Here is a 17,375-nt window from a genome sequence, read left to right as displayed (position 1 = left end):
TTTATGCAATCATTTCCCATTTTAAAATATGTTTTAATTCATTGATTGTTTCATTGATTGAGAAGAAGTCCTGATCATGGCCTTCAGGGCTGTGGGTTTTTGACTCATGCTTGGTCTCATATGCTGGCACTTTTTTGGAGGAGGCAATTTTGTCTGTGGTTTCACGTTTTCTAATGTTTTTGCGAAGGCTCTTCAGGTTCTGCCACTCAGGGTCATAGCCTAACCATCAAAAAGGCACCAGATCTGGTCTTTTTTAGAAGATGCCACCTTGTCTAGCATTATAGAGAGCATGATTTCCTACTATTTTTGTAAGGGCTCGTATCATGGACAGGGTGGAGCTTGGATGAGGGATTGTGGATAGAAGACTCAGCAGTAGAACTTCATTAAATGATTTTCTTATCTGGGGTGGACACACCTGCTGTGATCTTTAGGGCTATGCTTTTGCCTCATAACTAAATAACATCAGCCCCAATCGGGGACTGAGTGGAAGGCCAGTAGCTAACCCTTTCGGTCTATACACTGCTCTCTAAAAGCTCTCGATGGTGATATTGGTGTGTAAGCCTTCTGAACAGGTCTGTGTTAGAAAGTATCCATGGCAACGTGTCTGTTGCCCCCTTGCTGTTGGTTCTGAGCACTGCAGTGTAAAGTTCATTGTCTGACAATATGAGGTAATCTCTCTGCCCTGTTGTGGTTGCGTCTGAGCACTAAATACTTTAAAAAAAATAGCCCCGGCCCCCAAAAGGGTGCTTTTTTTCAGTTGAAACCCCCGCCAGTATCTTAAAGTTGTATAACAAAGGGTATGTGGACCAAGTTTGGTCCAGATCTATCAAGTCATGTAGGAACCTTTGGGGAACATACATACATACATACATACATACATACATACATACATACATACATAGCTTGACTTATTACTGGCCAGGAGAAAAGAAGGTACATCAAAATCTACTAACAACAGATTTCTAGAGCAGTGTTTCTCTGGTTACCTTATGTGTATGAGGGGCCCTTGGATTCCTGCCTCCCTAAAGTGTCAATGACCTGTATCATATTTGCATTCATTGGCTATAACTAGTTTTTTTCTTATTTGGAAACTTGTAGTGGATTGGCAGCCAACAGTTCACAAACTGGTATAAATCCAGCTTTGTCTCCAACCACTGATAACATTCATGATAATGAACAACAAAACAAAAGGATTTATCCCTCTACATTTTTTAAAAAGTTGTCATTAATGTTAAGATGTTTGGATAGCACTGGAACAGTTCAATTTTATGCAACAATACATTTTAGGTTCTTAAGCCTGTAAAGTAAGAATTTTTCAATACATGTTGACATGTTACCTTTGCTTCCATAACCTTTCAATACAACATGCAGATTACATAATTAGAAGCAACATGCGGTTTTTTTCCTTCTGCTGTTAAAAACATCTTAGCCCGATGAAGTAATCTGTGATCTTGAAAGCTTGCTCAGAGATTTGTGCAGCCTTGCTTGGATTAGCAAGGCAGCATCCTTCTGGAGCGGCCCTCTGGAATGGGTATTGCAGTGGCTTCACTCCTTCCTGGGGGGTTGTACCCAGATGGTGATGCTAGGCCTTCGACCTTCAAGGTTTTATTATTCTCCCATGCTTTACAACATTTACATGAAACTGCTGGGTGAGGTCATCCAGAGTTTTGGAGTTGGGTGCCATCTCTGCGCAGATGACATTCAACTCTACTACTCTTTTCCACCAAATTTCAAGGAAGCTTCCCGGGTCCTGAACAAGTGTCTGACAGATGTGATAGACTGGATGGGAGGCAACAAGCTGAGGCTTAATCCAGGCAAGACAGAGGTCCTCCTGATCAGTCAGGAGGCCGGCCAGGGTATAGGGTGGCAACCTGTGTTTGACAGTGTTACACTCCCCCCTGAGGACACGGGTCTGCAGTCTGGGGGTCCTCCTGGATTCAGTGCTGACGCTTGAAGCTCAGGTGTCACCAGTGGCCGGAAGGGCCTTCGCAAAGTTAAAACTTGTGCACCAGCTGTGACCATACCACAAAAAGCCTGACTTGGTCATGGTGGTCCATGCCTTAGTTACATCCAAGATAGATTACTGCAATGCACTCTATGTGGGACCATATTTGAAGATGGCTTGGAAACTGCAATTAGTTGCAAAGGTCAGCAGCCAGATTGCTAACTGGGACTGCTTATAGCAGTAGTTCTCAACCTGTGGGTACTCAAATGTTTTGGCCTTCAACTCCCAGAAATCCTAACAGCTAGTAAACTCGCTGAGATTTCTGGGAATTGTAGGCCAGAACACCTGGGAACTGACAGGTTGAGAACCACTGGCTTATAGGGAGCATATTATGCCTCTATTGAAGCAGTTCCACTGGCTGCCGACAAGTGTTGGGCCCCAATTCAAAGTGCAGGTTATTACCCTCAAAGCCCTATACAGTTCATGTCCAGCCTATCTTCGTGACTACATCTCTTTTTACAAACCAACGTGGACTCTGAGTCCACCAGGGAGGCCCTCCTCTCGGTCCTACCACTTTCACAAGCACGGTTGGTGGGGACAAGGGAGAGGGCCTTCTCGGTGGTGGTCCTTTGCTCTGGAACACCCTCCTGAGGTTTTTGGTCCAACCTAAAAACTTGGCTCTTTAACCATGTTTTCCAATAGCTATAGAGCCCAAAAAGGTTCAAATTGTAGGCCCATTGGTTGTTTTCACTGAAAGCACTTTATATGACTGGTTGGTTGTTATTCATTTTATGTCTATAATTACCATAATATTTTATTGAGGTGTATTTTAGGGTTGACTGATTTTACTGTGATATTGTTTTATGTATTGATGATGTGAATTATGTTTTCTTTTGATATTGATGTATCTGTATTTATTAGTGTTGTGCTTTTGTATGGAATGGAATTGCTGTTCATTTTGTGTATAGTTTCATTCGTTTTGTCTCATTTTCGTATTTGTTCCAACTAATAAAAATGGGGCGCCTATACAAACAGAATTTTCATCTGGTTTACGAAAAACCAAAAAATTTCAGACTATTGGCTACACACACACACACGGTTTTTGGGCTAAAGGGGTGAAAATTGCCACACACACGGAGGGCATTTTGACCCCTTTTAGCCCACCAATTTTTAAACTTTGGATTTAAGGCAGACTGTATATTACATCACAGGATCATGAAGTTGGAAGACACCAGAAGGGCCATCCAGTCCAACCCCCACCATGCCATCAACTCTCACATACATTCTCTGATCTAGCCACCAGAAATCTTAAATATTTTCTTCCATGTATCTACGAGTACATTAAGACCTTTTGTGCAGCTCAATAAATATCAAAACTCATATACTGCTTTAGTGTCTTTCAAATAGCTAGTGAATATTTTCTAAATGGAGCATTTGCTTTGCCCCATGATCACCAAGAGAGGTGGGCATTTGTGCTTTTCCTTCTCCATGAATAACTCTTGACTTATCCAGGGGTCATATCAAAATTCATACTTTTGGTCCTCGACTGATATAAATAGAACTCTGCATTCTGAAACATAACTTAGGGGAAGGGGTACATTTAGGTACTGAAAGAGGTTGCAGCACTTCAGTTATGCATCTATTTTTATAAGTGAAGTAAAATGGGAGTAGAAGAGTAGTCACTGAATAAAGACTCTCCCTGTTTGGCTAACTCTGTCATCAAACTATCCTCTGGCAGCATGTGTAAGATTTAGGCTGCCAATAGTAAATCCAACAGAGAGAAGGAGCTCAAGTTGAACATGAGGTGGGGTTTAAAAAAGAAGTCTCAATGGACTGGTTTTGTGGTAATACTTAGCAACAATGAAATGGAATGAAAACCAAAAAAGGTTTCACAAAATGCTACATGTGTGAGAGAAGGGAATAACATCCTTCAAAGCATATGAAGTGCCAAAGTGATAGTATGTTAAAGCACTTACAATTTTGCTCAATGGCAGTGGGAGCTATGGAACGTTATATTGGCAGCCAACAATGTCATCTCAGAGAACTAATACAGAATGGTCTGGAACGGTTTTACTACTGACTCAGAGACTGTTTTGTCATTTGCCTGCTGTGATCAATTTTGTCAGCTATATTGAAGAAAACGTGGCTCTTATTAGCTTTTATTATAAAAACACATTTTAAAGTATAGGAATTATATCATTCTGGCTATCACGATATCCTATAAAGATTGAAATAAGTATGTTTGGAGAAGCCAATGACCAGTAAAACCAAAACAAGACCAAGTCCATACTAAGCCGGGGGGGGGGGGGGGGGGGAAGAAGGATCGCTAAATGCCTACATCCCTACTCACTTGGATGCAAAACCGACATCATCTCTGGCCTTCAGAAACCTTGATTTGAAGGTTGATTGACCTTCAAATCAATCAACCTAAATTTCTGCAACAGTAAAATGTTGATGGTTTTGTTTCTAATGAGAAACAAAACCTTTTTAAGGACAAGGAGGAGGCCTTGTTGCTAAATGTAAATGGACTAAAGATGGAAAATATTCAAAACCTCAAGGAGAAAAAGCTGAGAAATGATTCCTATGTGTCTAACACCCCAATAAGAAGCATCTCTTCAAGCTCCCCAACCCTCAAAAAAGCAAACCTATAGCCCAAACTCATATATTCTCTCTCCCAAGACAGGAGAGCAAGGAGTGCAGTGAGGAGGACTGTCATGAGCTGTATTCCAACAATGAGCACAGAACAGCAAATCTGCATTAATCATGAACCAAATACAGATGGTAATCCTTGTTTGGCTGCTCTTATGACATGGGGAGAACAAAGCTGATATAACTGCAGAAAGCTATAGCCTCCAAGAACCTTGCTTGTCTTTTTGCTACATTACTCTGTTGTGGGGTGGAGATAAGGTTAGAGAGGATCATGAAAAGCTATTGCTACGTAACTATTTTTAGAGGGTTTGATATGGCAGAATATACACATATAAATATTTTAAATAGTTGTTAAAGCTGCAATGCCAAGTTTCAAGTTGAAATCAGAAAACTGATTCATGAGCATTTCTTATCTTCACTTTCACTGCATTACTTCCTTCTTCTCCTTCCCTTAAGCAATCACCATCCACATACAAATTCAGTGCCCACAATTGTAAGCTATACTTACCACTAAACCTTCATACATAGCCCTGGAAGTCTTTACAATTAAGCCAGATGCCAGTTTTGCCACATATCCATACCAAGTCCAAGAGGCCATTTTGCTAACCTACCTAAACCAGTAAAAAGCCAGGAAGACAGGCCTGTACAAGATGGGCTATGCCACTGACACTAAAATTATGGAAATGAAAAAAGATTGGAAAATAGGAAAGAGTTCTTTGAGATACTGCTGGTTAGACTCCCGAGGCTAAAAAGAGATAACCAAGGGGTAACAAGCTTGTTGGTTATGCTTATGCTAGTTCCCAATTGGATGTCTATTTAAAAGATTCTTTTTAAAATACCAAACACATTGAGTATATGAAATACAGTTGAATAAACATAATTCTTGGTAGAAATTTACCAGCCACTTATTCTGTCAATCTTAAATGATATTGTTTCTAAATAAAAAGATTCTAGAATATATAGCATCAACCAATTGATTCCATAGGGCGGTACATGACAGGCGGACAGAAACTTATACAGATACACAGCCATAGTTAGTCAAATATAGCTATCAAATTACATCTCTGTGACTAAAGCATAAATTTAAAACTGAACTAAAAATTATAACAAATACAATTGACTCTAAAGTGTCTACATTGGTTTCAGTATATCAATACAATATTCTTCAAATGTGCCACCAGTTACTAAAGAAAAAATACTTCTGCTCTCCATGAATGAGCACAGATTACAGCTCAGTTTACTGAAACTGATTGAGAGGTATTTAATATTCTAACATATGCATTCTTACCTGATAGGGCTGAAAGGCACTATCTTCAGTTACAAAATCCAACTGTTTGTCCACTAGAAATTCAACTGCAGTGATAGAATTGTACACACTTTTCCCAACCAAGGGTTTGAAAGTCTGTGGAAAAATAAAACAGATTCAAGACACTGCTAAGGACAAATATACTTTTAAAAATTGCAAAATTTATTACACATTATGATAGGAAAAAACAAATTTTGACTTTAAAATCTATATTAAATATGAATTAATATGTGAACAATACTAGTTCCTCATAATAATACATAATCTAATGCAGTCTTTATATTGTTTTTATTCAATCCCATTCCAAATATAGACTAACACAGCTAGTATAACTACATGTGTACATGCATGTGCACTGCTCACAGTATCATGGGTTGAGTCCAAATTTAGTCAGCATATGGTCACTGAAATCACCGGGGTATAAATTTAAGTCATGCTGTTTAAAATTCTATTAATTTGAGTGAGTATAACTTAGTTGGGATGCAACCCATCTTTTCCTCCTTTCCCTCAATCTGTCCATTTGCCAATAGCACCCTGCTCTTTTCAACATTCACTATCATTATGACTCCTTCCTTCAGGAACTAATAGGTATAGCTTCAGAATTTTCAGTGTATAAAAGAAGGAACACAGACATACAAGCATGTGTATTTATTTGGCTCTGGTTTTTAGGGTAACCATGAAGTAAGACCATTTGTAGTTTTAGCTGCAATTCTGTTTTAGAATTGGTTATTAATTAGTCAGGATGTTCTTAGTGCTGATGTTTGTAAAATTGTATTGTTTTTAGCTCTTTTATTGTTACATATTTTTCTATGAGATGCTATAACTGAAGTAGCCCCATGTGGATTACAGATATCTAAGAAATATTGTGAGTAAAATAATATAAATTAATTGAAAGACAGCAACAGAAAAGGAGGCACAACAAGTGACAAAAACAGTCTTGTGTCTACATAGGATTATTTCATTTACCTATAACAAATGGAAAGGCTGAACAACAAGTCTGGGATTGAGTAAGATAGAAATTTCTAAATGATGAAACAGGAAACAAAGTTGAATGTTGCAGAATCTCTTAGGCCAAAGTATGTGAAATAACAGACTAATCTATTATGATTTTCACTAACAAGGTTTAAGGTCTGGGAACCTGATTAAATCCTTCCAAAAATTTTAAGAACTGCAATGATTCAACTTTGATTTTAGTTTAGTACTGTTTCTTTTACCATACGGTTGAATTGGAGTGTTCTCTTTCAGCAGATTTTCCCAGCACATTTTAGCTACAAGTAGAGCCATCTTTGCAGGGTGGAAAAGGTAGTTTTGATCTATTATTCTATGAAACCAATGTCTATAAATGGGGGAAGATATCCCAAGCATCAGAAAATATTTTTACTAATACACGAGGATGAAAAAAGAAAGGGCAGAAGAGAAAGTCCTTCTGTCTTTCATTTGCAAAACAGAGGGAAGAAAAAAATCCACAGCCGTGCATATTTTCCAATTAGCTTTAAGCAGTGTGGATTAGGCATGTCCTTGTGTGCATGACATACTTGCTGTCATCTGGGATTTAAAAGCAAGTCTCTAATACAGAAGATACACTGCAGTATGAAAGTATCAAAATATACAAAGGGGAACAATGTTCATAAGAGGGCCAAAATGCAATTATGTTCAGGAAAATATCTCAGTTGTGATAATTATTCACTACATATTGGCTTGTGACCTATTTCACTGCTTCCTATTTCAGAAAGGAGATTTTACTCTTTAAATGTCACAGGTTTCTTCTCTAGAAATGAAAAAAAAAAATCTTTGCTCCATCTATTTATTCTTTTGTCACCACCCCATTGGGTCACCATAAGCAAGTGGCCCAATCATTTGCCTTCACTTTAAATATGTGTAGCTGCTTTCCAAATAGTCTGCCAACATCTAGCAATATGAACCATCAATCCTGCATCATACTGTGTCATAACAGCATTACATATCACTACATCAGATTACAATAGCTCCAAGCAAAAAATAGTTTGAGTGATGAGGAAAAAACATTTGAGTATAGACAGAGGAAAACACTAGACTGGGCAAAAAATAAGTACAGGAATTTCCTGAAGGACAGAGGTTTTAAAAAGATGTTGCAAGAGCCACACAGATAGGGCTTTCATCTGTAGTTTAATTTAGTTTTTTGTCAATTTGTGCAATATTGCACAGAATTTACTGACAGGTGCTAACATGTTTCATACATATTTTATTAGTAGCTACTAATTTAGTTTCCCCTAAATTCCTTAACTGATCATTCTCACTAAACTCTTACACTATAAACATTCTGACAAGAAAGGATGAGGTGTTTGCATTGACTATGAAACTGTCCAAGTGTGCTTATTTTAGAATTTCGTAAGTAGTAAAAGTTACACATATACATAAATGCTGTTATTGATTAAAGACAGTAACAGAAACCCAGTTGGGTACATCAATTTCCAGCAAACATAGAGCTCCTAGCCCTGTCAATGAACCTGGTAGGTAATTTTTTTTGCTGTTCTTGGTTTGTTTTTCAGTTCATACACCACAATAATTCACATCCAGCTTCTGAAGGTACAGAAAGAGTGCAAAGATAAACAACTGCAACAATTTCGAAATGTTACCATGGAAACCCCACAAGGACAAAAAAAATCTGAAGGCTGCAAGCCAAATAAACTGATTACACTGCTCTTGGGAAGGCAGATATGTGCTGTCAAGTCTATGGCCCTATAGAGATAGAAGAAATACATGCAAATGAAACAGAAAGGAATAAACATCTGCAGCTAATGAGTCCTTGTTAACAACACTGTTTCTAAACTAGTCTAAAAACTTGAATTTCTACAATATTACATTGAATATTATGTTCCCAACTATTCCAACATCATGCAAACACATATACAGTTAACTCCTTTTATAATTACTGTATATAAAATCACACATTCACTTAATTGTTCCACCGAGCTGATGTCCAGGTGTGCAAGTGACAGATGCTGGGAGAGGACAAAAATGACACATTAGGTGTTACATTTCATGTGAAATAACATTGGCAGAAGCTTTTCAATTATGCATCCCAATAAAAATTATGCTCCCTGCCGCCTTGGAAGAATGTAACAGTTAAAGCTAGTTCTTACTAGAAATAATATCAGGACATAGGTCAATAAATAAAACAGTACTAATGCACTTCTATAAACAAAGTCCATACTGCCACTGTTTTATCTTACATAAGTGCATACTGAATTCAACTGTCTTAGATTGACTTCATTTCTAAGGTATTTGCCTTTTATGGTGTACTTGTTTTATTCTATATACTCTTGCTTGAAACAATATGGCAATTTTCTTAAAAACTTTCTGGAAAGTTTGTGTGCCAACTAAAGATCCCAATAAAAAACACTGTTAAATAAAATAACTAAAGATGTGTAGCGAAACATCTTAATGGTTAATTCAAGTCAGTATACACATCAGCTCTTTTGTCTCTGCTTTTGTTTCCATCGATCCCCAGATGACGCAGTGGGTTAAACTGCTGAGCTGCAGAACTTGCTGACTGAAAGGTTGGCAGTTCGAATCTGGGGAGAGGGGTGAGCTCCCGCTTTTAGCCCCAGCTTCTGCCAACCTAGCAGTTCAAAAACATGCAAATGTGAGTAGATCAATAGGTACTGCTCCGGTGGGAAGGTAACGGCGCTCCATGCAGTCATGCTGGCCATGTGACCTTGGAAGCATCTACAGACAACGCCAGCTCTTCAGCTTGGAAATGGAGATGAGCATCAACCCCCAGAGTCAGACACGACTAGACTGAATATCAGGGGAAAACTTTTACCTTTGTTTCCATGGCCCACCATCCCCTGGCCTCCAAGGCTCCTTCAAATTTCCAAGCTTTTTCTACTAAAGAACTCAAACTTCTGCAAGGTTTTCCTCACACATAAGCTGACTTTTCACAACCTGCATAGTTTTTAAAAAAAATATTCTAATTAAAATTGTCTCTCTTCCAGCATATTATGACATCAAAAATGCTCAAGCAGTTATTGGGGAGGGAACTTATTTTATGTAATAAGTAGGCAACAAGTCTTTGACTAACTTATGATTAACTAACAGATTAAAAAATGTTGTTTGTTGGTCCCTCAAAAAAAACCCAACAATCCTATGTCTGTGTGTGTATGTGCCTTCAAGTCACCTGTCATCTTATACCGCCCCATGCATTTCATAGGATTTTCTTAAGCAAGGTATACCCAGAGGTGTGTTTGCCAATCCCTTTCCCGGAAATATATGCCACACCATCTGGTATGTATTCGTGATCTCCCATCCAAGTACTAACCATGGACGACCGCCTTAACTTACAAGACAAGATAGGATTTGGTGCCATTAGAGCATACCTTATGAAAAGCAGTGTTTCTATGGTTATTAATTTTTTGTTATTTTTTCTAGACTTACTTGAAGTGCTCTGAAGCAAATATGTCATAGATACCATGAATATACTAAAACAACAACTATCATTTAGAGATAAGTTTTTTAGATGTGTTTGTTGGAAACAGAAATCTTATAAGTAATATAAAAAAAACAAACAAAGAAAAGAAAGAATTTACTGTATTCAGATTTAGTCAATAATACAATGGACCTACTAAACCAATGTTGTTACTACCACTCAGAGACTCATCTGTACCTTGACAACCAACCCATCCTTCTGGCCTCAGTGGTCCTTTTCTAACATGCCTGGATCCAACTCATTTATTGTCTTTTAATGATATGGAACTATTACACAAATTAATCAGACAGTTTGCCTTTCCCAGGAGAGGCAAGTCATGTTTTAATGTGAACACATTCTTTAAAAGGCATGACCTCCCTCACCTTTCTGTCTTTGCAAAGGTCTAAGAGTTCTGAAAGTAATGTTAAAGAACTGGTAGCACTGGTTAAAGTAGAAAATAAAATTATGGTGCACTTAAGACATAATTATCAAAATGATTATTGAAATTCCCACTACCTAGTTGTAAAAGTGTGTGCTCATCAACTGCCTTTAAATAGAAACTGTAACCAAAGATTATCACTATCTGAACAGTCCCACTATGACAATTTGAAAACTCATGGGCACCTATGGCTATGTATGAACAGGGTTATATATTAAAACAAAATTAATCACAAGATATTTTTAAAGCACTAGTAATATGCAGTATACTTGGCACATTCAGGGCACAAATATTTTTCCAGTTTGAGGACTACATTAATGACCACAATAGAAATTAAATACTTTAATACAGGTGCTACATGTTCACTCCTTGCAAGAAGTCGCCCTTCAAGGTAAGATAAATTACTGTGTACAGTTGTCTTTATTAACAAATTTTACATGCTACCTTCTTCTGTGTCTGGGTTCTTAAAGATTACTTCAGTATGAACACAGTTAATCGCAGTGGCCCACTTCCACTCTGCAAGTTACTCCGATGGCTTCAGGAAGATATGAAATCTGAACCTACTATCGGCTCCAATCATTTTTTGAATCTTACTGCAAAAATGGAACATTAAAAGGCAAGAAAGTCCCACTGCTGTGATTTAACTGTTTACAACAAAAGGTGGAATTATTGCATGTAAATCACACAAACTCAAACTGTGTATAGGATAAAGATGCATTACTGCTAAAGGCTGCTGCTACGCTTAGGCAGCCTTAGAACAACTGTGTCTTGTTTGAGTCTCCATGCAGCACTAAATTCCATTCACATGAGAAGAAACAGACCAGATGATCCTTCTCTGAAAGGCATGTTTTTTTAAAGCAAGTAAGAGTTCTAAGCTGTGCTCAGCTGCTTGTCCCTTCCCCCAACTCCAACACACACTACATACACAAAGCCGTCAGTATACCATTTTGATTTCCTGTCTGTAAGAGGAAATACTTACATTACTGCAAAGCACTTATTCGTTCTGAATTGTACACCCAATCTGTTTAGAAACCTATAAGCTTTTACTAATTATTTTCTGATGCATTATATAAGTTTTATATTGGTTTTAAATATTTGCTATGGTTTTTAATTAATGTTTTTACTCATATTGGCTACAATCCAAGAAACAAATTGTTTAAGAACTTGAAAAATCTAGTAAACAGGATTTAAAAATGGCATCCTAACAAATGCTGAAGCCAAGAGAAACAAAATAATCAAAAGTTTTCAAAACATTAAGAGTTAAAGCTAAACAATAAGGTGTGCTGGCTTGGCATGGTTCTACTCAAAAGGTACTCTGACTATTAAATGCATATTGCTGAATTGCTTACTGGATTCTGTAATAGATTTTTTAGTAAAAGAATCAATAATTAGAAATAAATATTTAAATTTTTATTAAAGGTTTTCAATATGGACATATAGGTAAAAGAATCGGGTAAAAGGATAAAAATCAATAATTAGAAATAAATGATATATGATCACAAAACAAACCTTACTTTATTTCCAGCTACCTTTCATTTTTGAACTATAACAAGAAACAGATTTCCAGTTTTCCTCCCACAACAGGATTTTTCTCAAGATCTTAAATGTAGTTTTCAATCAACAGCACAGAGTACATTTCCAAAAACATTACACACGGGGATGGTGTGAGGGCAAAGTCTAGCCTTTAACCTAGTAATTACACAAATGAGAGCCTCCCCTCCCCTCACACACCAATCCAGGCTTGCTGAGCAGATTACAACTCTCTTTGTAATCAGCCGTTTGTGTGTATGTGTGTGTGTTTGCGTTAACTGAGAAATTCTACAACTGAAGCACTTACCCGGTTCCCAGATCTAGGTCATGACAATTCCTGCCAAGGTTGCTTATATAACAAAGCAGTCTTCAAACTACACAGAGGAGGCATCAGCTACCATAGATTTCCATAAGAGAGAAAATGTCTGGAACGATGCTTTTTCATCTGCATGTATGCTGGCTCAGAGCAGGACTGACACCAAAAAGAGAAGCTATTTCTCTGCTTACGACATGTTGAAAGAAGGGAAGAGGCGGTGCTCTATGAACTGTAACTAATCCCCCGTCACAGGTGGTGATGGAGTCACTTCCAGCACGAGTCACATTACTGATTACTCATTTGGCTGGGCTGGCCAGAGCATGGATCGTAATTTTAACTACAGACAAAGTCAGACTAAAGGAGAGACTGACAGCTCAAGTGTAATACCATTGTACAGAAAATTCAGATATCAGATTTCCACTTTCCTGAATTACTTGCAGATGATCCTTTTCCTTTCTACTCAAAGTCCTGCTGATTTCAGTGAGACTTACTTGGAGGTAAATCTACACAGTTATTGCCATAAAAAGAACAAACCAATTTCTATAATGCAATTGCTCACTATCTCCTTATTCATTTCCCTGCTTTGCCACAGAAACCCACTGAGTGACCTTGAGCAAGTCACACATACTCAGCCGGAGAGAAAGGCACTCCTCCCAAAGAAAAACGATTTTGCCAAGATACGTTTTGTTTAGTATCACCATAACTCAGAAGCAACAATTCGTGTGCATATACATGTTTCAAAATTCCAGTGATCAAGATAATTGTGACAGTATTAAAAGTATTATTATTCTCACTTCTTGTGGTGAGGTACAACATGGTTAAAACAGTGAGATAATAAAACACTATTAAAACGTAACAAATATACACAGTAAAATGTAAATTGAAATTCACTGATAAAATGTAGGTTAAAATTCACAAGTTAAAACTGAGTGGATAAACCTACTGGAATACATAGGTCTTAAGCAGAGTCTTAAATTCTAACACCTGGCTTAGCTGTCTACGCTTTTCTGGCAGGTCATTCCACAGTCTTGGGGCAGCCAATGACAATGTCCTCTGGATGATGGTTGCCAGTCAGGTTCTGGCTGGAGTGGACAACTCCCAGAGCTGGCAAGCATTTTCTTTGCCAAGAATATTTATTTAAAAAGTAAACACTACAAGTTGAGCATCTTTCATCCAGTATCTCCAAATCTAAAATACTCCAAACACTGAAATTGTCCACATGGGTAGTTGAGATAATGACACCTTTGTTTTCTGATGGTTTAATGTACACAGAAAGTTTGTTTCATGCACAAAGTATTAAAATGTTGAATATATAATTATCTTCATGTTATGTATATAAGGTGTATATGAAATATAAATTAATTTTGTGTTTGAACTTAAGTCCTATCCCCAGTTATCTCATGATGTATGTATATGCAAATACAAGTATTCAAAAATCCAAAAGCCCCAAAATCCAGAACACTTCTGAACCCAGATATTTTGGATAAGAAATAGTCAATTGGTACTGGGTTTCAAATACTTTCCTTTTTATAAAATATGAATGCACAGATACACCCATTTGAAGCAGCATGCACTTGCACACAGCTATTATTAGATTACAGTGTTATATTTTCGGTATACAACAATGTAAAATGATATGGGGAAATTGGACCAATTGGCTATCGTGGCAAATACTCTACTGACCATAACAGATCGAGAGATAAACTAAGAGCGGGTAGGATAATGCAAACAATTAGAACACCTCTAAGAAAATACTGTACAGGGTGCTCTAACAGAACAGGTAAAACAGGTTGTTATTTCCAAGGCTTTCTGATGTATAACAATTCATATGTCTACAATTCAGTAAGATTTGGTCAGAGGTGATTTGCCATTGCCTTCCTCTGTCAGCCATGTAAACCACTATACCTTGCAAATTCCCATACTGATGTATGTATATATAAGATCATGATAAGGAATTCAAAATAAAAATGACCGAAGAGGAAGATATTAACTGGACTGCAACGTAAGCAAGTAAAGTAGGGTTAATAAAACTAATTAGTATGCCCCATATGAAGCTTATTCAGAATCAATAACTGCAGTCTTTGGGGCTAATTGTTCTTCCTCAAATCAAGAGTGCCAAGCAAAACCTGTACTGAAGCAATCTTTTTAACAAATGAGTAAAAATCAAAGGCACTGCAATTTAGGAAAGAAAACAAGATGCTGCAAACAGAAAACATTTCTGTCTTGTGAAATTTACTTTAAAATTGTCACTGCATGAGAAGATATTTATGAGTCACTATATCTCAGATCTCAACATGGCATGTTTGCACCCAACATGGCAAAACATGTTTAAGATTAATTCTGTACCAGATAGAATTCCTGCACTACTATGGTCTTTTAATTTCAATATATCAGGAAGAAAATGAAGGGATCAGCTTTGAAATTCACAAATTCATTTACAAAATAATATATTCCAGTCGGCTACAACTAACATGCACAAAGTTTATAATTATGCAATCATGCATAAGTCCTATTGATTTTAGCTGACCAATGACTAAGCCAGAATCCAATCTATAAAATGAAAACTACTGTAGCAAAGTTCTTAAAAGATAGGCTTTGAGTCCCAGTGCTCAGAGAGGCCCCTTCTACACAGCTGTATAAAATCCCACATTATATGCCTTGAACTGGGTTATATGGCAGTGTGGACTCAGATAACCAAGTTCAAAGCAGATATTGTGGATTATCTACCATGATATTCTGGGTTATATGGCTGTGTGGAAGGGCCCTAAGGCCCCTTCCACACAGATGAATAAAATCCCACATTTTCTGCTTTGAAATGGAATATATGGCAGTGTGCTTTGATATTCTGGGTTATATGTCTGTATGGAAGGGCCTTGAGAGCCCTTCTACACAGTCATATAACCCAGAACATCAAGGCAGATAATCCACAATATCTGCTTTGAACTGGGTTATCTGAGTCCACACTGCCATATAACTAGGTTCAATGTGGATTTTATACATCTGTGTGGAAGGGGCCTAAGTGGTCCTAAACTCTTGCCTCATCTCTTGAAGATTTGTGCAGCTTATTTACAGTGCTGAGACAGGGGGAAAGCATTTGGAGCACAATAATGAGTGAGTACTATACAATGCTGATAAGGTACTGGGTTGGCCCTATGCTTTTATTATCCTTTTTTATTACCTTTCTCATCGCCTTTGGCAGGACAGCTAATGAGGGGCATTTAAACAATCACAAGGACACAACAATATTTTTGTGATGGTATCTCCTTGCTGCAGAAAGATGCTAATGGAAAAGCAGTTTGTTTATCTATACTGCCAAGACAAGCATGTGTTAAAGCACAAATCATCAGGACAGACTGGAAAGCAGGCACAGTCTGCATATCAAGACAGTTTTATTAATAGCATTCAGCCACATAATATTAGTAGCTGTTATAATCATACTTCTACTAAAAATATATTATTTGGTTAGAGCTCAAGGGAAATTGTTTATATGGTCAGAGGTATAGAGCCATTCCCCTTCCCCCAACTTTGGCTATGAAATACTACAAGGAAATGCCAGGCTGTTTTAAGCATATACTATACTCTTTCTAAAGTCTCCCAACGCTACATGTGTAGCATTTTGTATTGCAAACTCTGAATTCTACTTGTTTACATCATGTTCAGCATACTCATATAAACAGAATGAAAATGAAGAAATCCTTATTATTCACAAGATGTTCTCAATTTCCTCAACTATAACCACTGATTAAGCATACAGCATGATCCCAGTATCTGTGTGAGAATATGTTGCCTGACCCCTTTCTAAATACATTTAGCCGAGAAAGAAATATGATAGATTTGCCTTAGGCCCCTTCTACACAGCTGTATAAAATCCACATTGAACTGGATTATATGGCAGTATGGACTCAGATAATCCAGTTGAAAGCAGATATTGTGGATTATCTGCCTTGATATTATGGGATACATGGCTGTGTGGAAGGGCCCTTAGAGTTGCAGTAAGTTGGAAATGATGTGAAAGCATACAACAATACAACAATTTAAGCGATGCTCTTAGAGGCAATCTGACACAAATGTCTTATTGTCCATCTCCCTAACGTTGTATGACAAATTGTATACTAGATCGTATAGTATACAAATTTCTTCACTGACATTATGGTTAAGGGGACGCAGCAATGATAATTATGGCTAACACTGATGCTCACAAACTGTAACTATATGGTGATGACCACCATGGCGAAGCATATTGTCTGCACTAGTATGCCAATACAAGAATGGGTTCTATCACTGAAAACATGTATAAAATGTTCTATAGAAGCTATATAACTCCTGAATCAATGGCTAAGCTTGATAAAACTCAATGGAGGGAATGCTTGAGATGCAAAACACAGAAAGGCACCTTCTTCCATGTTTGGTGGACTTGTATGATGGTAAAAAGGTTCTGGAAGAAAGTGACTAAAGAAACTTATAAAATTATAACTAATAAGATTAAGAAAAACCCAGAAACGTGCTTATTGGGTTTGTTTCAGGAGAGAATAGAATCATAGAATCATAGAATAGTAGAGTTGGAAGAGACCACATGGGCCATCCAGTCCAACCCCCTGCTAAGAAGCAGGAAATCGCATTCAAAGCACCCCCGACAGATGGCCATCCAGCCTCTGCTTAAAAGCCTCCAAAGAAGGAGCCTCCACCACAGCCCGGGGAAGAGAGTTCCACTGTCGAACAGCCCTCACAGTGAGGAAGTTCTTC

General features: G+C 37.6%; 1 protein-coding gene and 1 long non-coding RNA gene across 5 annotated transcripts in view; one reads left to right on the top strand and one right to left on the bottom strand.

The window, feature by feature from the left end:
• jmjd1c (jumonji domain containing 1C) overlaps positions 1-17,375 on the bottom strand; it is a 158,339-nt gene that overhangs the window by 52,562 nt on the left and 88,402 nt on the right. For 3 of the 4 annotated variants that reach the window (XM_062975768.1, XM_062975765.1, XM_062975766.1), the window contains exon 3: positions 5,883-5,996. Coding sequence is in view for 2 of the 4 variants with exons in the window: in XM_062975765.1 (XP_062831835.1) it covers positions 5,883-5,996 (114 nt within the window). In the remaining 2 variants the exon portion in view is untranslated. Of the gene's footprint in view, positions 1-5,882; positions 5,997-12,623; positions 12,830-17,375 lie in introns of those variants that run through there. The other variant, XM_062975767.1, reaches the window with a different exon arrangement.
• On the top strand, positions 620-8,581 carry LOC134297643 (uncharacterized). Its single transcript, XR_010004457.1, has 3 exons — positions 620-668; positions 4,625-4,726; positions 8,429-8,581. It is a non-coding gene; the product is annotated as an uncharacterized LOC134297643 (long non-coding RNA).

Source organism: Anolis carolinensis, chromosome 3 (genome assembly GCF_035594765.1).
Source record: "Anolis carolinensis isolate JA03-04 chromosome 3, rAnoCar3.1.pri, whole genome shotgun sequence".
In the NCBI taxonomy this organism is placed as follows: Eukaryota; Metazoa; Chordata; class Lepidosauria; order Squamata; family Dactyloidae; genus Anolis; species Anolis carolinensis.
The sequence above is the reverse complement of the archived record's forward strand: the minus strand, read 5'-3'. Positions and strand labels throughout refer to the sequence as shown.